This window comes from Toxorhynchites rutilus, chromosome 3 (assembly GCF_029784135.1).
Source record: "Toxorhynchites rutilus septentrionalis strain SRP chromosome 3, ASM2978413v1, whole genome shotgun sequence".
Lineage (NCBI taxonomy): Eukaryota > Metazoa > Arthropoda > Insecta > Diptera > Culicidae > Toxorhynchites > Toxorhynchites rutilus.
Genome location: NC_073746.1, coordinates 172071765 through 172092994, shown reverse-complemented (window position 1 = coordinate 172092994; position 21230 = coordinate 172071765). Strand labels below are relative to the sequence as shown.

The 21230-nt window shown below is 38.3% G+C and overlaps 2 protein-coding genes and 1 long non-coding RNA gene across 6 annotated transcripts in view; 1 reads left to right on the top strand and 2 right to left on the bottom strand.

Moving 5' to 3' along the window:
• Positions 1 to 46: 46 nt before the first annotated feature.
• On the top strand, positions 47 to 18997 carry LOC129775897 (RE1-silencing transcription factor-like). Its single transcript, XM_055781119.1, has 6 exons — positions 47 to 364; positions 11004 to 11174; positions 11247 to 12143; positions 12213 to 12508; positions 17001 to 17557; positions 17615 to 18997. The coding sequence occupies exons 1-6, from the start codon at positions 185 to 187 to the stop codon at positions 18490 to 18492; spliced, it is 2979 nt and encodes a 992-aa protein (XP_055637094.1). The 5' UTR covers positions 47 to 184; the 3' UTR covers positions 18493 to 18997.
• LOC129775900 (uncharacterized) lies at positions 13189 to 13929 on the bottom strand. Its single transcript, XR_008743028.1, has 3 exons — positions 13861 to 13929; positions 13480 to 13804; positions 13189 to 13419 (listed from the first exon to the last, which is right to left on the bottom strand). It is a non-coding gene; the product is annotated as an uncharacterized LOC129775900 (long non-coding RNA).
• Positions 18998 to 20393: 1396 nt separating the features above from the next.
• LOC129778279 (aquaporin AQPAe.a) overlaps positions 20394 to 21230 on the bottom strand; it is a 282805-nt gene continuing 281968 nt past the window's right edge. For all 4 annotated transcript variants that reach the window (XM_055785080.1, XM_055785079.1, XM_055785078.1 and 1 more), the window contains one exon: positions 20394 to 20607. Coding sequence is in view for 1 of the 4 variants with exons in the window: in XM_055785081.1 (XP_055641056.1) it covers positions 20572 to 20607 (36 nt within the window). In the remaining 3 variants the exon portion in view is untranslated. The remainder of the gene's footprint in view (positions 20608 to 21230) is intronic.

Sequence of the window (21230 nt, the reverse complement as noted above, 5' to 3'; positions counted from 1 at the left end):
GTCGCTACCTCAGCGCCATTTATTCACGTATAATGTCACGGTCGTTTGCAGAAGTAGTATATTACAGCTCAGGCAGCTCAGTTTGTTGTACATTTAAACAGAGAACATTTGTTTTTGTCGTAGCCGTAGTTGGTTTCGAAATTGCTCGGGAAATTTGCTAGGAAGTGACCGATAACTGAATACAATGGACGAAACAGAGGAGAGGTTGACGGAAGAGCTGAGAATCAAACGAATTTGCCGGTTCTGTCTGACCCAGGAGGAACCCCTGAGTGATATTTACTCCAATGATGTGATCGAGGGCAACAGCAAAGCAGCGAAGGCGACGCCTTTAACGCTGCAGATAATGGCTTGTGTTTCTATCGAGGTAAGTCTGAATACGGGAATTGAAAATTACATTAGGTTGCGATAATTTTTGGCGGTAAGATTCGTAAAGTCTGGGATTTTGATCGGGAGCAGTGTTTGCTATATCACACAGAGAGTCTCCGCTGATTTTCCTCAAGTCGCGACACCCACAGAAAGGCTAGCTCAAAATGGCTACTTACACTTGTCATCGTTTTTTATTGCGTTTTGCTCGCTTTGCTATCGATCCCTTTTCGGTGCTGTTAGTATAAATGGTTTGTATCTATGGAAAGATGACTTCATGTGCGGCCGTTTGTCGGTACAAACGAATATTTGCCGTTAGATTATAGTATAGCGAAAGGTGGCCCTAACCCGACCCCTCTAAATTGCAACGGCCATTCATCACATAAAAATCTTGTTTTTTGGCGACTTATGCATAGAAATGAATATTATACTCAATGTTTATGGCTATGTCTTACACTGGTCGGTGTGGTTCATGAGTGCTAAAAAAAGGGGAAACCAGAGGCCAGATCGGAGGTTCCTTTTTCCGACGCCTTCAAAACTTGTCCTAAACCGACCACCAGAGTGGCCATAATAAAATCTGTGTTTTGACGCAGAACTACATCTTTTATTAGGGGCGCCAAAACAGAAAACAGGTCACGTTTTATGAAACGTTAATAACTATTTTTGCTGCGAATGGATTTTGGCGATTTACATACCAAACGAATCGGAAATTCTCTAAGATTTGTTTGGCATTCTATACATTACAATCCCCTGGTATGTAAATGGTTTAAATTGATGAAAAATAGAAGCATTTCCATTTTCCCATACATGCTCATTTGTGAGATTGATGCCTAGAATTGATGTCTAGAATATAATTATCAGATCTCGCTGCGGCTAAATTTTCATTTTTTGTGGGACACTCGATTGGTGAACATCGTTTGCTGGACGGGCTTTGGCGGGGGATCGAATGCCTTTCTCAAGGCGTGAGTGAGGTGGAGTAATTCAACAGGAGTTTTCACCAAGGGCCTTTTTGAAGGCTCGAAACTATAAACTGAAGAAGTTTAAAGTCTCTTTAATTCGACAAGGAAGGAAGGAAGACTTACTTTCTGTCTCGTTCTGTATTCAAAGCAATGGACACCACTTGTTCTTCCTTGTTTTGCGTCATCATATTAGGCTGTCAAAAAAGTCCTGCGGTATTTTTTTTGAATTTTCATTTGTTCATAAAATTAGTTACAATCATCTGTTTTAAGTCAAATATACGCCGTTTTGTTCGATGACTTGTTCCCAACGAGATGCCAACTTCATAATACCCCTGTTAAAGAAGCTCGCTTTCTTATTGGCAAAAAACTCGGATAGCCAATTTTCACAGGCCTCTTTTGTGGCTAACTTCTGACTACCTAGCTCGTTCGCCATGAACAAAAACAGGTGGTAGTCACTTGGTGCAAGGTCCGGACTATACGGCGGATGTAAAAGAACCTCCCATCCGAGCTCCCGGAGCTTCCTGCGCGTCACCAAAGAAGTGTGTGGCCTGGCGTTGTCCTGATGGAAGACAATGCGGCCTCTGTTTATCAAAGATGGCCTCTTCTTCATGAGTGCTACCTTCAAGCGATCCAGTTGTTGGCAGTACAGGTCCGAATTGAGCGTTTGGCCATAGGGAAGCAGTTCATAATAGATTATTCCTTGACAATCCCACCAAACACACAGCAGCGTTAATGAGGGCTTGGCCACCGTCTGAGCCGCTTCAGCGGGCTTCGACCACAACCGTTTGCGCTTCACGTTGTCGTAAGTGACCCACTTTTCATCGCCAGTCACCGCTTCAGAAACGGGTCGATTTTGTTGCGATTCACATGCGTCGATACGGTCAAAGATGTTTTTTTGCGTCAACGTGTGTGGCACCCATACATCGAGCATCTTTGTGAATTCAAGCTTCTTCAAATGGTTAATAACGGTTTGATGACTTATACCTAGCTCTTGGCCGATGCTACGGCTGCTACTATGCCGGTCTTTCTCGGCTAATTCGGCGATTTTGTCGCAATTTTTGACGACAGGCCTTCCGGAGCGTGGCGCATCTTCGACGACCTCTACACCAGAACGAAAACGTTGAAACCATCGTTGTGCGGTGGAAATGGAAAGTGTATCGGGTCCATAAACTTCACAAATTTTATTGGCAGCTCCATTTTTGCCTTTGTTATAGTAGTACTGTAAAATATGTCGGATTTTCTCTTTGTTTTGCTCCATATTTGCGACACTATAACTCACGAACGACTTAACCAATCAAAACACTGTCAAGGACTATATTATAGCGGAAATACCTTTCCAACAAGCTATAGTATGACTCGATACAATGAATACAACTAGAACTACGCGCTTACATCGACACCTCGCGGAAATACCGCAGGACTCTTTTGACAGCCTAATATGTCTTCGTTTCGGATTCAGTTGTGGACGCGACCAAATTACTCACTCGCTAATGTCTCTGGCTCTGCAACCAAGAGCTGCAAAACTGAGATAAGTGTGTGTATATTTAGTTGCTTCAAGCGATCGACATATGAATATTTGTGTGCGTACGTGCCAAAAAATAGTATATCTTCGCTACGCTGAAATTGTATTTGTAATTGCAATTGTATTTTGTAGATACAAATGGATGTATCTGCTCCCGTCTGCATTGGCCCTGTTGTGATGCAACAATCGTCACTCTTCATCGCAAATTTTACCAAAAGTTCAAAGTGCTATGCGTGCGTACGTAATGCACAATTTTTAACTTTCGTTTTCATACATTTGTGAAGAAGTGTTCTTCTTAATCTATGTTGAAAATTTCAATAAATCACACATTTTCAGAAACACTTGTTTTGTTTTGAGCGAAAAAGTTGTTTGAAAATGTTGATACTTTTACTTGATTTTAAATTAAATATCAATTCAAAATGTTTTTTCAATCTTGTATCAACGCCAGACAACGTTCACAATTCATTTAATAATGTCTTCGAACACACATGTATGCATAAATCTGTGTATAAAGTGAACAATTTTCAATCTCGAATCATAGCACGCATGTTCTGGAGCTTTGAATTATATCTCCTCCTGTTTTGTTCCTTTTTGTTCCGCTCGCGTTCTTCAAATCTAGCTCTTTTTGCTTCTTCCCGCTGAATTTTCGCTTCCTGGCACTCCAATATCTTGCTTTTCTTTTGTTGCTTGTTTCTTTTCTCTTCTTCTTTCTTACGAACTTCTTCGAGACGTTGCCAAGCTGTAGGATGGATTCGAGCTTTTTTTGTGCAGTTCCATCGCAGTAGGTGGAAATTGAAACACATCAAAAAGTCTACGTCTTACAGTTGTTTTTTGCTTGTTTATGACTTCTTGTAGCACACCATCAACAAGAACAGGATTGTTGGTTAGCGTTTTATCTAAAAAAAAATGAGTGGGTTATATCTATGATATAACCGCAAGGTTCACGTGGAACTACCTTAGCTTAGCAATCATTCGTTTGTATTGATTAAATTCTTGATTGAATGAAACAGTTTCCAAATTCAATTGAGTTCAATATATTTGCTCTGTGAGCGAAAAAAATGAACAAATGCCGTGTAAAGTCAATTCATTTATTGTGATTGATTGTTCTTCGTTACAAGTAAATTTAATGACGGACCTTTTACGTTTGGTATGATGACTAGAACAAAATATATGTACGGAAGAATTATCAAACGTTTGATGAACCAGCCTAAGGCTGAAAATCTTTCCAATAAAGACAAAAAAAATTATCAAACGATTATTTTATTTTACATTTCCCTCTGAAGTTTACATCCCAAAAGTGTACATACTTCTCGAATCTCGAATTTGCTTGAAACTGGGAAGTTCATTCGCTTCTAGTGGCTGCACGATTTTCCCAGGTTCCTAAGTTTAGAAGATCATGTTAGGACAGACATATTCCACTCTGCACAAAGGCAAGCGAGGACAAAAGTACTCGCAGTTTGCATTAATTTGCAGAGCCGATTTCCCCAGAAACCTCGGTTTTGAAGTCTGTGTTAGGGAAACACATTTCAATCGGAATATTTTAATTTAATTTTAATAATATTTTACAGTTATTCAATTGTTTATCTAATGAAAAACAACATTTTGTTAGTTGCGATAGATGCGTAGAAATATTCCCTATCAAGTGATGCAAACATCTCTCCTATCCAGTACGAAATGTTCGAGCTATAAGTATTCGAAATCTTTCATTTTTTCCTGCATGTTCTGTGTTTAGGTTTTCATTTTACCCTCCATATATTCCGGTTAGACGTAGTCCCACGTCAAAAAGTAGAAGGGTCTGAGCCCATGAGAAGGATTATTAGGTGGATCAGATGGCAGAATTTGTGAGCGTAGTGTGCGTGATAGCATGCGCTGCCATAGCTACTTTTTACATTGTTATGTCAATATTTGTGTTTATATTCAATTGCCTTCCACATCCATGTGAAAACGCTTTTTTCGGCATGTTTTTTATCAATTAAAAACAGGTCTTTTCGTGGAGTTCCCATTGAATATGCGTACAATGTGACAGTGTGCAGTGGATATTTGTGAAATGATGACGGAAAAGAAGAATGAAAGTTATATTTTGTGTGTCATTTTCACTCTCTCGCCTTCGTAGAAACCAAGATGTGTAGAATAAAGGTGTGACCGTGTCGTCAATAAGTGCGCGAGGGGAAACGGTATAAATATACAGAGGACTGTGGAAAGGGATTTGACTGCAAATAGAGATGTCTAAATTTTTCGTTTATTCAATTGTCGATTAATCGTGGGGTCATTTTTAAATATTCGATTCATTCGAATAATTGTTTTTCAGTATTCGATTAACCGAGCGAGTATTTATTTCTTGTAATCAAAAAGAATAGACATATTTGTAATAAAAAAGTATGATGTCATAATTTTAAAAGTTACATTAAATATAATTTTGAAATAAACATGGTGCAGAATAATTGTTTTTGAATGAAATGGTATTTTAGTATATTGATAAATTTACCATTTCATGATATTTTGAGGACGATTGAAAAAAAAAGTGCACAATGAGAATGATGAACAATATTATTATTGTACCAACATAAAATTTTTTCTGTTCAAAATTACCTGTTCTTTGAATGTTGAATGAAATAGCTGATTTGTTTGAATATTTCTGTTTGGTCCTTATAGCTACTAGTTCAAAAGAGGTACATTTATAGAATCATTGACCACTAGTATGGTATATTTTCCTCGGCACTCTGAATTTGAATACTACTATTTTAGAACGGGAGCTGAGACCACCTTCTTTAAGTCCGCATTTTACTCCTGCAGACCCTAAATTCTTCTTCCCAGTCTCCTCCACCACCAGGGAATCATTTTTATGGTTCAACCGCAAATGATTTAGCATATCCGAAGAATTTCGACGAAACACCATGACGGTTAACACTCCTATACTCGCGCATATGTCTGAGAGACCAATAAATCAATAATTCGTTCATTTCTCAGAAAACATTGCGATTCTCTCTAGCTTCGTCATTCGTTGTTCATCATCGTTTAGCGTATCGTATAAGTTGGTACGAAGGGGACCTATATCACTTTTTCACCACCTTCGGTCTGAGACACCGACGCGCGTACAGGAGTAACTTTTTTGGACAAGTGACTTTTTTTCCTATTTTAGAATATTGTTCAATGAAATGTATAAATTAATGTGAGTGGCGTGGAATATTTATTAAATATAATGCATTATATCATTTTCGGACTATTCTTATTTGATTTTGGTCCTTTTGTCACCGGATTGAATGGATTCATATATTATTCGTCGATATACTCGTCGTTATATTCATACGTGCAAAAGTAAAGTACAAATGTTTGACATTCGTATAGTTGTTCACTAAATATAATGGTCACGCATATACACACTTGTGCAATAAATGAACTTGCGAAAGAATTTTAAACTGTAAATTATAAATTAATCGGTGGCTTATGGTTATTTTTACAGTTACAGCTTCGGGTTTTTTCTATAATATATGAGCTGAACAATATCGACGATAAAACAAGTCGCAGGGAGTTTATAGAAATCCTTTTATATCATCTTTTTATGCCCCATCAAAAACAGGCATTAAGTTTTTGTTAACCAAGAACACAGAAACAAAGTATATTAGATATAGGAAAACTTGAAATTCCAGAAACCTTACAATCGAATAATTAACCGACGTCTCTAACTGCAAAACGCAGGAAAAATACCTCCATCACCGACCGACACCGAAAGTCGATTTATTCTCTTGAGCTGAAACATATAAAATAGAGTATATTACAAACCTAACTTTAACCGTAAAAGACTTACCTTTCAATTTTTCAATGCTTCCATTCCCACCAAAACAATACCTCACACAGAGAGCAAAAAAAAAGATATTGCAAAATATTGCAGATTGTTTACATACAAAATCCAAGATAGCTGAAAGGCCTTTCTCATAAGTCGCGCTACCGTATTGTATCTATCGTGGTAGAAACAAACATATTTAGTTATTTTCGCGGTAATATAATGATATTTTGAAGGTTCCTAGCACAGGTGTATGTGATTCGAAAAAAATAATTCACAATTAAGCAGCATTTCATTGAAATTTTATTCCGAGTTTATTTATTCCTATTTCCGAGGACTAAGAATAACACTGTTCTCTGAAGGTTTTTGCTTCTTGAATGATGGAAGTAAGTCACAATACAATTATCATCTATTAAAAACAATCAGTTACAAGTTTTCATGAGCATTTTAGCTCATAACATCATCAATTTGTGAGTTTTGAATATTTTTTCGTCTCTTCCATATATATTCCATATTGAATGCAAATAATGACAACATCATATTTTGTTTACCAATACAGATATACTCTGCCTACTGCTCCACCTCATATGTACTTCATTGGGTCTGAGCCTAGAGGCACGGACGTAAGTTTGACGTAGGACTGTGATTGTTCGGAACAATGTTTCTGATGTAATTCTTTTCATTGTTCAGAAATCTGTTATTTTAACTTTCTGGAAACACTAAATGGCGTCCCTCATGTACTCATAACCGTCAAACGAGTTATAACGAACAAAAAACAAAATTAGCATCTGACAGGAGGTTCAACCGTCTAACTGAAAATTATTCATAAAAATTAGTGTGACACATAACAAGGTGGAATGGTAGACAAAGTGTATGTGAATTAATAAACAAAACAAATATTTTGTCATTAATTACATAGAATATGATGTTAACAAAGAAACAAAGAAATGTTGTCTTATTCTTATTATTAGTCTTATTCTAAGTCATGTGAAATAGTAGTAGCTTTTCCGGTGAAATGCGGTTCGTTCGCAGACTATACTTCACGTGACACACACTGACACTATGGGCAATGAGCCCATTACAATATCACCTTGGTATCGCTGAATTAATGATTTTCTGAAATAAAATTTTTCTATAGAATTGCAGCCATCCTACTGACCCATTCCACTATCTACATCATCCTTATTCCTACACATAGACATCTAATTTGTTTGATACTAAGACAAGACGTGACAACTGGCTTCTTACTCTTCCTTCTGCATTTTCGTCAACCAAGTGCTAGATAACAGGGAGCCGAGCCACGCGAGATGTGAAGGTTGCCAAATATTATAAAATTTCGGAAGATTATTTTCCCATAAGAGAAACATGTGTTCTTCGTATCATGTCTTATTTGAGCTGTACAATTTTTCATATTAATTATAAAATCGGGTGTCATATTTCAAACAGTTAGTATTTTCCTGTTATTTTGGTATCCAAAACGAATTTAAATGCAGAGAAAGCAAAAAGAAATAGAAAACGTAGATTTGATAACAGGAATATGATATGTTGAAATACATGAATTGAATGAAAATTAACTGTTCCGTATCGAATTAATGTTCAATGTGAATGGAAAACTTTGTTTTCTTCATATGGTAAAATAATCTCTTACAAAAATGGTATCTGAAGATAATTTTATATTATAATAAATTTTAATGAGAATATCGGAAAGTGTATAGAAAATGGGTTAAGTTATGGTAAGAAAGACGTGCTTCAAGTAAATAAACAACGCCAAGTACAAATTTTCATTCGGATTTTGACAAATTTAAAACTGCCTTCGGGCCGGCTAATCTGATGTGGTGAGAGTAGTAATCCTTGTTAAAAACTAATTTTGTTTCCAGGTGTCAACATTGTATAGTTGTCATCGCGGATACACTTCATTTCGTTTTCACCGTGAAGTGTATACGGAAATAAGGCCTTAGAATTCAACTCTGACATCGTTCAAAAACTAACAGTACTGTACAATGTTTCCCTCTCTTCGGGAACTGAACACAGGACGTAACAGAAACGAAAATATACAAAGAATCCATAATAGAAATTTTCGCTAAATTGAAATATGAATGCAACTATTAGTCAATTTTGAATATATTTGGCAACACTGTGAAAATGTTGGAAATCCCATTGTAGTATATTTATCTTTGTCAACTGTTTTCCTCATCAACCAATCAGGAGTCGAGTTGCAAGTGGTCCGAGTTTGACAGAAAAAGTGGTCCGGAATCGGCCCCCTATTGTCATGTCTCGTCTCAGGTTTGATAGAACGAATTACTGCACACAATTTTGTGTTGCATACAATATCCACGGGAACCAAGCTGAAAGAAAGAATGCATTATGCATGATTCACCTTTGCATTCACTCTCAAAACATCCCTCTTTTATTCGTTAAATTACTCACTTGTTTTACTATTTCCACTGTTGAGGCCCCAGTTGAAAAATATGTTTTGATAAATTTGCCGTCTACTGGTATATATTATAACACATAGAGGAACCCCGATTGTCCGCGTAATTCTATACTTCTATACTATAGGTCTTCCTGAAATTAATGAATGGTAGAATTTTGCTCCATACAGATAGATAGTTAGATAATTTCTGTATCGATGAAATCTAGTTATCATGCTGAAATAACTTTTTTTTGTGGTTTGCACCTCGTTTTTAGCCTTTTAATGCGTTATCCGCGATTTTCGTTATCCACGGTGACCTTGTCAGACTATTCGGCGGATAATTCGGGGTTTGAAATCTGCGAAACATGCATTTGAAATCAGGAAATGCTTTTACTGCTGAGTTTTTAATGAAAGAGAATGTTGATGTTGAGAATCGATCAATGCAGATAGGTCATCGCGCTACGCGAGACTTATTATCGTCAAAGCCCATAGACTTAGATCTTCGTCGTCTATGTCGGGATGCCATACCGCAAAACGTATGATGTTTCGCGAATAGCAAGAGAGCAATGGCTTTGGTTGGATGGTGCACGGTTCTCCGGTGAAACGTGCCTCTGAACGCTTGAACTTGTAATATTAACGGCCGAAATACTTCCGGAAATCTGTCCTGAGAGGAATTTATAATTGTGTTACTACTTAAACACGTTGCGACATGAGTGGAACAAGAATCAGGTTTTTATTTGGTCGGGGTTCTGCCTCCCACTGGGCTCCCACTAATTGATTGTGTCGGATCAAATCTATCATTTTACCGCTCACGTGTTACAAACAGGATGTCAAACATAATACTTCCTTTCATGCTGTAAGCATACATCTTCGTCAGTTTCTGATTCAGAACCTTTAGAAATATGAAAAACAAAATTATGTTGTTGCTAGACACGCAAAACTTCGTTCTCTTTGCAGCCAGAGCGAACCAAGTACATGCTAACTTTTAACATAATATCATTACACAACACATTAGTATTTTGTAACGACTCTTGACTAATTTCATGAATGGTATATATATTGACTGACTTTTGCTGTTTCTGACAAAATAATATCTTAATAAATGAAAATGAACTGATCGAGGAATGCATTACACTTGGTTCGTTGTGGTTGAACACATTTTTTAGAAATACAGATCAGCGTTTCTACATTTTATGGCAATCCTAAGGCTGTCTTACTTACCAGATCTCGACGACATCAGATTCCAGGAGCTGTCTGAAACAGAAAAATCTGTTAAAGATTCGGATCTAATTTCTTGGAGGAAACGATCATTATCTTCTGATGCCATATTGTGGGTTTGTGGTTCACTTTTGTTGAATGCAATTTCGTTTTTTACAGTTTGCTACACAGATTTTTTCTTTTTGTGCTGTTGTCAATTGTCAGAATGACATGCTCATTTTACAGGCGATAGATTATTATTTTCTGCATCCAATGATGTATATAACTCAATATTGAAAAAAATGGCGCTTGGTTCGTTTTGGCAGAACCCTGACCATTTATTCAACGTGAATTTTGAAACTTATTGATGCTGCTGCTGATGTTACTGACTGATTTTACCGATGTGAGGACTGCTTTGCTATTACTACTGTTGCTGATTAGACTGTTGTTGAGTGCTTCCCAGTTGGAAAATAACTGCCTGTTCCTCGTTGCTAGCTGACAGGAATGTCACAAAGGTATGAGGAGTTGTGATGCAGTTTCGCTTCTCCAGGGACTGAACAATGGATATTAACCCATCATTTATTTACTTTTTGTCGTTCGTGAAATCCAAACGAAAAGCACTCTGACTCAATCGGTCCGTAAACACTGCTTTTTGTTGACAATATGTTCAGAGTTGAACGTCAGATAATCAGATAGTGATAATTGAGAGTAGTGTTTTTGAAAATCAACCGACAACTCATATAACCATAATTGGTATTTCTATCCTAGGTTTATAAAGATGATGGCATGCCCAGTACTATATGTGACGACTGTCGACGGCTGATGGACCACTCTTACCGTTTCAAGCAAATCTGCAAGAAAGCCGATACACTGTTGAAGACGTATCCAATGACGGGTGTTTGGCCCGGAAGACTGCAAATACCGAAGGACTTACTAAAGGTTGGTCTTCGACAATCAATAGATTGAGTTGGATTCGTGGTACTTCTATTTTATATCTGAATAATCTTTTAGAGTACTCAACCTCCACCAACACCGGTCATCAAACCATCGACAGTTGCGGCGGAAGCTGGCGCGAATCACTCCCAAGCTAAATCAGTGACTACATTAGGCGGTACAACATTGAAGAAAGTTGTACCAACAGCATCGAATAGAGATCATGAGACCAAGGTAGTCAAGAAAATAGTTAATGTTACTGCAAAATCACCTTTGAAGAAACCCCAAACTGCAATTGAACCTGCTAAAGCAGAAGAATCAGAAACAGAAGAAAACGAGGAAGATGTGAAACCCAAAATTGTTCAGCTGAGTATTGCAGATTTGAAAAATATCAAACAAGGACGACCGATCAACAAAATGCAGCTCATCAAGAAAGCCTCTCCGATATCTAAAGATATCGAGGTTGAAGTTGTGCGATGCGAGGAATTTCCGCAGATGACTCGTTCATCGCAGAATGCCACCGCTAGCGGTAGCACGAACAATCCAAACAAAAAACCTGTCAAGCTTATAAATGGTAATATTGGAAATGTGAACAAGAAACCCGTAATATTGAATAGCTTAAAACCAACGAAAAAGACCGAAGAACATTTTGTACAAACCGCTGATGGTACATTGGAAATTATTTCCACTGAGACGCAAGAACTGGACCCCATCAAAAATGCTCCACCCGTCGAAACGTACGTATTTCCTTGCACCGAATGTGAGAGATCGTTTCCATTGCGTCAACTTTTGGAAATCCACATGCAGAATCACACTCGGGAGAGGAATCATCCTTGCGAGATGTGCGACAAACGATTCTTCAGCAAGTATGATTTGGCAAAACACAATCTCACACACACTGGCGAACGTCCCTTCGTTTGTGTTATTTGCAAATCGGCCTTCTCGAGATCTACACTTCTGACGAGGCATCAAAAGGTATAACTATTTGCTTCGTGCGAAGAACGCTTTGGACTTATGTTATTCATTCATTTCTCACAACCCTAGGTTCACAAGGATCAACCCAAGTTTCTTTGCATCTACTGTGAGCGTACATTCCTCTCGAACGAAGAACTGCAAAAACACACCGAAAATCATCAGAAGAAGCGGCCGTTCCAGTGTGATAAGTGCCCCAAGAGTTTTGCTTATAAGCAGGGCTTGGAGCGCCACGAAGTAACTCACGAAACAAATCTTCCCTTCTCTTGTGAACACTGCAATCTTAGCTTTGCGACAGCTGGAAAATTAGCACGACATTTGACGGCTCACGCTGGAAGTCGTCCATATCCTTGCCGAATGTGTTCTAGGTAAGCTAGCTAATGTGTAATATTAATGTGAGGGCCAGTGTTGAAAAAAATCATATTCGCGAAGCTCAAATGCATAGATTTTCGGGCTAGGTTGCATCGAAAACCTATATATTCCAAACGAAAATTAAAATGGCAGAACCAGACAACCAGTGAATATGAGCAAATGAACTTTTGTTCTTCAATATGTTTTGAGGTTTATTTTTCCACCCAGTGTCATTTTCATCTTGATTATTCAAGATGCCAGAATTGAATTTCATTTTAGCCAAATGAATATCAGCTGTTAGTTACTTTTAACCTGAGGCAGGTGTGTGCGGTTGGTTTTATTTATGCCGTTGTTACCGTCTCGCCAAACAAAATCCTGCGCGATTTCTTGCAAAGTTCGTTTCATCGAACTCTGGCGATTTTGTTCTCTAAATGGTCCAGCCTGACTAATTTTTGAATCTTTGAATTTTGACTCAGAATCAATGCCAGAACGAATATCGTTTCGAATGTGAAGAATATCATTTTTTTTTATATTGATATTCAAAGTATAAATAACAGCGAAGTTATGAACCCCACTCAATGCCGCATTCATTTTTATAGCAAATTTGTTCATGCATCAGCCATATGAACAAAATGAACTCGTTTGTTATTGTCATCAATATCAAGATGCTGAAACGGTAGATGTTTCGTTCTTGACACTTTCAGGGCAAGACGTGAGACGAATAGCGAGACGTAGCTTTCAGATTTATTCTTCTTCTTCTTTTCCTTTGTTTACGGAGACTTTAAATCTAACGATTCATTCGTTTCCGACAGTTTTTTTTTACTTTTTGTTGCTTCAAATTTATTCATGTAACACAGAAGTCAGAGACACAAAACTCAAGGCTCAGGATTTCCTTTGATTATCACATCCATCGCAACTGGTTACTTTCCTGTAATATATGGCAAATTAGCAACACAAAAGACAACTAATTTGAAAAGTAAACACGAACCTGTTGCGATCATTGTCAAGTTTTTTTTGCTCTAGCATTTATGCTAGTTACTTGCAAAAGCCCTTTCCGGATCTTCTGGATCTGGTAATCTCCTTCCCGGTATATGCACAGCATTCTCCTCCCCCCTGAGCGAAATCAGTGGAGCCACAATCAGCTTTATTTCTTGTCACCATCACCGTAAGCAGATAGTACTCTTTTCCCCGCCGATGGGAGCCAAACAGCAGTACATCTTGCTTGGAAAGAAAGGCATTGATTGCGCGGCTAGGAGCGAAAAGATATACTAATCCTTCTGCACTGTTATGATTCGACCACTTATTGTAGATCTCTGAAAAAATAGAAGCAATTATGAGAAATTGTTAGAATAGACATCCAGAACATTACCTAGCTACAGTAAAGCGCGAGCAGCTATTTTGCCAACGAATACATTTGTCACTAATAGATACGATTTGTTTTGTAAACAAATTTGCTTTTCACGAGCAATGGCCGAACAGCAATTTTCACATTCCGGTCCACCTATAGTACAACGCCTTGATCAATATAATGAGGGCAGTGAAATGAAATCATATTCGTTACTCGTGAATATTTGATGATATTCTAAGACACTGGTGAGGAATCTCAGATTGGATAATAGATTGTAGCTTCAATTTGCTCTTGTCGCAACAGACAATTTTTTTTGATAGGCAGTAGCTCTTTCTCAGTGAAAACAGTTTGGAGTTTGTTAATGATCTTAATTACAATTTGAAGACATTTTCTCGAATTCCGAAATTTAGGATTATTACCAGCACCGTTATTCGGGCTAGGAGTAGATCGGGAATATACTCTTACATGGCAATTCCAGTATGTACGGTTCTTCGTCAAACTCTGAATACGCTATACCTCTGCAGTTTCTACTGATACTTGTTTCTCTTTCTCTATCTTCTTCTATAGTATATATACACCGAGTTCTTAGCCCGCCTCAAAACTGTCGACTCCAATGAAGGTCCATGCTGATTTTTTTTTCGCTGATCGCTCGTCAGCCACCCACATTATGTGATCAGCTCTCTGTAGTCTATCGTGCTTCGTAAGCGGAACAACATTCACATGATATAACTCTGAACACTTTCGATAATCTGACTTGAATATGCCATTTACTGAAAATGGTGTTGGTGGTACGCTCGACGTTTGAAGATTCGTTGTTTGCTGACGGATAACAGTGCCATTATTTTTAACAACCTACTGGCTAGGGTGATAAGACACTGTATCACTGCGTGGTCTATCGAAAAACTCCGTCCAGGAATCGTTTTCTTTATTCTGCTTCTCGGGACCTGGTCTCATCTGGTCCACATGCCGCTTCCAGATTCTGCCGTCGTCTAACTCGATCATATAGTGGAGCTTACCCTATCGTTCAGTTACTGCCCCGAACTGCCGCTTGGTAGATCCCAAGAAAACTCGCGCAGCAATTCTCTCGTTGATCGCATTTCAAAGCCTTCAGTTTATCCTTAACCCTTTCGCTACGAGCGTCGTCTTTAGATGACATGAGAGTGATACTGCACATCGATCACACCAGCGCGATGTGCATACTTTGGATTCTTGGAAAAGGCATTAATATGCCTAAAAAAAGTAAGGAACCTCATAAAGAAATTCATACTTTCCTGCAAAGGGAAACGCAAAGTTCTAGTTCGACCATCACTTACCCTGAGGTGCATATATAGTAAACTGGAGTGCACTGCAATAGATCAAACCAGAAATCGAAATTCTCGCTCAGCTACGAGATAAGTATTCAGTGAATCAATCTAATTTTCGATGAGTTATGCAATGTTAAAATTTTCGCTTTTTCCTTTTCATCGATTTTTTTTTCAGAGAGAAAATCGACGAGAATGCTTTTCCGTCTCTCATTAGAGGGGCTCAGAATGCAAGGGGCGTAAGTGACTTGATCGATTTCTCTTCATCAACTTTTTATTTAGTTAATAACTCAACTGCAAAAACTTTCCAATTTAAGTTTGCTATAGAATCCGATAGATGAGGTTCCGACCTATTTTCCACATTGGTAAATACAGCTGGGAATGTATTTGCAGCTAAGTTATGACCCAAAGAGAGAGTCGATGTAGAGAAATCTATCAAATCACTTACACCCCTTTCATTCTAAGCCCCTCATTTAATACTGAAAATATGAAGCGAAAAATCAAAGCTAACTTTACCAACGTTAGCCTGTTTAGACAGCGTCTGAATTGTACAAAAATTAACCCATCTCATGTTCACTTCACGATGAAACCCAATGTTATCGCATGTTTTCAGCTGTACTGAAAATTGAAAAACCATTATCGGCATCAAGAAGTCACTGAAAATAAAACCATTTTTCGGCTAACCATAACTCGCCTAAAAATAAAAATCGGCATTGTGTTTCTCGCGAGAATCGAAGTGAGCATATAACATCCTCTCACTTCTCATAGTTTCAAGTATTTTTCTCTGTGGGTGAGAACGGATGCTTGGACTGTAAGCGAGAATCGAAATAAAAGCGTTCGATTCTGGCTAACCGGACTATATAAGTGATTTTATTCAACAAGATACAATAGTGTGCGTGGGCATTTTAGTTTTAGTACAATTTGCAGTGCTCCCAGAACGATGGGTTATATTTCTCATCCAACACTCGCCTTTCGATTTCTGGATCAAACTCGCAGTGGTTCAAGGCTCCTTTTTTAAACACGTGACTCTGATCCTTGATTAACCAATTTCCTCGTATTTCCTCTAGAGCTTATCGTTATAATATAAAATCACTAGCAAAACAAATTTTGGTTCAATTTTTTTCCAAATTGCAAAACATGTTACTACATTTCTCAAATATATACCGGGAGTTTTTAATTTTAAATCTTTCAGCTAAACATTTTTGTCTGAGACTGTTAGACCGTATTTTGGTTGATGTCTTGGGCATGAGAAAAGTCGCAGCACGACTAGTACCAAGAGAGCTCAATTTTCTCCAAAAATTTCATCACAATCGAGTGACTGAAAACATGCTTTAACACGTTGAGCCCCTAGGGAACGCTTTTGAGCTTTTCGTTAGAAAAGTGTTGATCACTGGGACTGACAGTTACGGAATAAGGGAATATAAAGAAAAAATGTTTGTTTTCGGATGTTTTACGATATGTGACCACTTCCTAGTCGAATTTCTGACTTTTTCCTTTTAATAGAATAAATATCTTTGAGAGCGGGGGCTGACACTGATATTGTGCAAATGTTGTTGATGCGGACTGAATGGAGAGCGCGAAAAGAGAGAGCAAAAAAAAAATCGGGGCTCAACGTGTTAACAATTGAATTCTGATCCCACGTTTATTCAACGCATAATTAATGGCAACGAGACATGGATGTGACTTTTTTCTACACCTGGTGACGAATTCACGCCATAAAATAGTTTAAAGTCTAATACAATCTCAAAAGTTGATGGAATTATTTTGTCATTGAGTCAGTGGTCCTGGTAAAATCAAGATAATTATGATTATATTACTACCCTTACTAAATTTTTGGTTATCTATTCCATTGTCACGCAGAGCTTTCATGTTGAGCCATCATCTCACCAGACACGTTCGTTCACATCAGGGAGGTCGCGGTGCATACAAGTGCAATGATTGTTCAAGCATTTTCAACAGCCAGGACGAGCTCATCTACCATTCGGCTGTCCATGCTACGGAGAGCCTTACCTGTCCGTTGTGCCGCGATCATTTCGATACGTTGGAACTCGTAACGGAGCACATTAAGCAACACTCGGAGGGAATCCAATATGCCTGTGATTACTGTGACTTGCTCTTTACCACCGCGGAGCGATTGGATTCTCATTGCCAACAGGAGCATATAGCCGTACTGGCTATGGATCGGACCGAAACTGACCCAGAGGACTCCATCGATGATTCCTCCGAAGCAACACAGCAGCTCATCATTGAGGAGATCGCTATCAACACTGACGGAAGTAAGATGATCACGACGTTTGTAGATGGTGAGCAGAAAGAGAAGAAGTTTGTGCAGAAAGCGCCCGGCGTAGTTGTTAAACACGAGGGAAACGTGGACATTATGGATGTGCATGATCAGTATTCCGACGAGGAAGGGGACGGTAATCCTTACAAATATTTCGATATATTGTTTTTTTTCATTTGCAATCTACTTTTAGTCGAAGGAGAGGAACAGGAAACATACTTTGTAGACGACGAAGATATTGCGGAAGAGCAAGTAGAACAACCAAAAGTGTTAAATCGGGTTCAAACCGGTATAAAGATCGATCCAAAAAAACAAGAGCTCAAAAAGGCTGATGTGGTACCACAATCTTCGGCTACTAAGCCAGAAGCAGTGTCAGATACATTTAAAACGAAACAGAAAAAACTGGATTCGTTCTTCAAGAAAGCTGAGAATAATGGGGCACAGTCAACGACTAAAAGTGTTGGTGATGTGTTAAAAAATTTACCCAAAGGCGTTGTGATAAAAAGATCGATGACCACCACTTCCAACACTGCTAATATAAAACCAGAACCCAAACTATCACCCATAGCAAAAACGGAAGTTACAAAACCAATGTCCACCAGAGTTACGGATCAACAAAAATCTCCCACTACTACCACTGTTGTTCAACCAAAAACGGAACGCAAGATTGTCTCTCCTAAAGCAGTCGCAGAGAAGTCACAGTCGGTTAAATCCCCGCCAGCAAAAACTGCGATGAAGCGGCCAAATGAAGACAAAAGTGAGGGAACTCCTGTTAAAAAACTTGCTGTCGATCCCAAAACCATCCGCACGGCATCATCTCCTTCCAAGTCGGTGGCCAAAGCGGTTTCTACAGCGACCACAAGAGCGGTAAGGCCGGTGGCCACTCCCAGTCCTGCTCCATCCACTTCTGTCAAAAAGGGCAAAACTTTCGAAATGAAGATTGGCGATAAGATGGTAAAAGTGCAAAAAGTCGTCATGACAAAGGCGGAAGTTGCAGCCATGGCACGCGATGGGAAAATCGAAATGCAAGGAGACAAAATGATACTCAAGCAACCGAAAGTGAAAAAATAACGATAAAGCGCTCGTTGTTTTGTGAAAGTAATTTTAAACAAATAAATAGCATGTGAGTCGGTATACAAATTGAAATCGCTCTCCGCTCTGGTCTTGCGAATATCGAATTTGAAACAAGTCGAATCCCGTAGCATAAACACAAAAAGCTCTCTCGAGTTTCCATGCAAAAAATTATTTTTTTATGATTCTTTTAAGCTTTACTTCAGAAGTAATTGATTTTTTTCATTTTGAGGATTTTACGTTGATGACAACTATTATTTGTATATTTAAAATTCGACGCTGCGGCTTCTGCAATCCGAGTAGTCTGCGCCATTTAGTGTGTACTAATAGAATCTTCTCAATGTAGCATATATTGATAGCCCTAGCAGGACTCAAGGAACAACTGTAATGTTGAGGTTATGATAATTTTTGTTTCCATTTTGAGTTGTTTCGAAAGCATTATCCATCGAAACTGCAAATGAAATAATCTAAAATAAGCTTACGGATAAATAAAATTAGGTATGTTATTTGATGTGTTTTGTATATGTGTCAGTCGGCATTTTCTTCGAATTAAAACTTACACTCGTCGGACTAAGCTGAATTGTACGAACAACTGTGTTGAGGGCTTGCGTTTTTCCTTCATATAATGAATGTATTTGGTTGGCTATCGGCACTTCGTGCACCTGAAGACATAAAATAGACCTCATTCGTGGGGTCCTAGCTTCTTGTCCAGTAACTCCTATCCTTACCTCCCCGCGGTGCCGACTGAGGTACGATTCACCATCGGAGGGGAAGGGGATAGAGAAATGGGTCTATTTGAGAGTAGAGATGAGCGAGCGCTCACGAGCCGCTCATTTGAGCCGGTTCACCAGAAAGAGCGTACGATCCACGGTTCTCTAGAAATGAGCCGCGTCTCTCAAATGAACGGCTCTTGAATGCTCTTAAATGGTATCGAATGAAATGATTTGACTAATATAATTCAGTACATTATGAAAACATTCCGAAAAAAAAAATAAGTAAGAAAACTGTGTCGTTATCGAAAACTGCTATACTCTCCCGACTGATAAATCGACATGTTCAACATAAAATGGATCAAGAGAAATCAGTTCTAGTGATTTAAAAAAAAGCTCTGCAAGGAATCGATTTCGGAGCTGCTAAAGCGATTTACAGACAAATTAGTAGCCCAATAAATACTGCTAGATCCTCGCTTCAGGCAGCAAGGTTTTGGGGATAACAGAAAGCACAACAATGCACACCAATCGTTGATAAGGACGCTAAAAATGACATCCATAGAATACACGCCTACAAAACCACCACATATGGTTGGTATGGGAGGAGTATTATGCATTGGTTGGCAATCTTCAATCCTCACATGATCCAGAAGCTGCTGCAATAGCTATTGTAGATAAATATTTAGCGGAGTCGAGAATAAGCGACTTTGATGGAAAAAAAGGAAATCTATTTTTTTAAAATATTATGTATTCCGGCGACTTCAGTACCATGTGAGTGAATTTTCCCGAAAGCAGAACAAGTTTGCAGTGAAAGGCGTAGTAGACTTGCATATTTTTATTATTCTCTGCACTAATTATTGTTTGGAACCTTATTTTTGCGTTTTCCATTCTTTACATATCCGAATAAACCGCTTCTTGAAAAGAGCCGTTGAGCCGGCTCTTTTCATTGAGCGCACGGCCCTGAGCCGCTCACTGAAACGAACCGTTTTGCCAGGTTTTGCCCATCTCTACCACAAAGGTTCGCTTAGAAAGTATTCATATAAGAAAATCAATTTTGGGTGGGACGTAGTTCGCCGGGTCAGAGGAGGCATCCGAACCATCGGAAATCTGATAGTAATATTTATGAGTTTCGAATAGGTCATGCAGTAACTCAGTATTAGCAGAATGTGATACAAATCAAACCCAAATAAGAGAAGCAGAAACAATTTATTCATGATGGTTTTCATAACAAAACACACGTATGTAAATGGCAATAACATGTACAATAAGTTCTTAAACAATTATTGATATATCTATTCAGTTGTTGTCTTTATATATTTATTCGATGAGTGTACAGCTAAACATTGTTCGTATCCGCGTAGCTGTTCTATCACGCCATATCACGTTTTCCATCCAGGCGTTTCATCTAAAATGACAAATTGTTCTTTCTATAAAGTATTTTAGATGTTTGAATGATTAGAAACGTTTATGATGGTTGTTTCAAATGATTAAAAATCGTTCTATCGTAATCAGCAATAATTGATGAAAAGCGTAGCCTGGTTTCTATAATACAAGATGTGTACCAAACTAAAAAACTGAACCATAGTTTCAAAAACTGCACATTCAAATTTCATCACCTACGGATGGCGGCTTAAGTTGAATGGATACAATTTTCAAGGCAGTTCAGTCAAAAATTCATTAACAACGGACGATTAGAAGTCGAGTTATTGGGCCTGATTCTCGAATACACTTCGAATACACTTCACGGTGGAAACGGAATGAAACGTATCCCCGATGACAACGGTACGGTGTCGACATCTGGATACGAGATTAGTTTCCCACTAAAGTTATCATTATAATATCAAATTATCTTCAGATGAAATTTTTGTATGAGATTATTATATCACATGAAGAAAACAAAGTTTTCAACTCACATTGAATACCAGTTTGATACGAAGAAGTTAATTTTCATTAATGATTTTTTATTTGAAAAGTGCTCATTCTGCCCGAAAACTCATTATTATCTTCGACATTTCACTAACTCGTAAA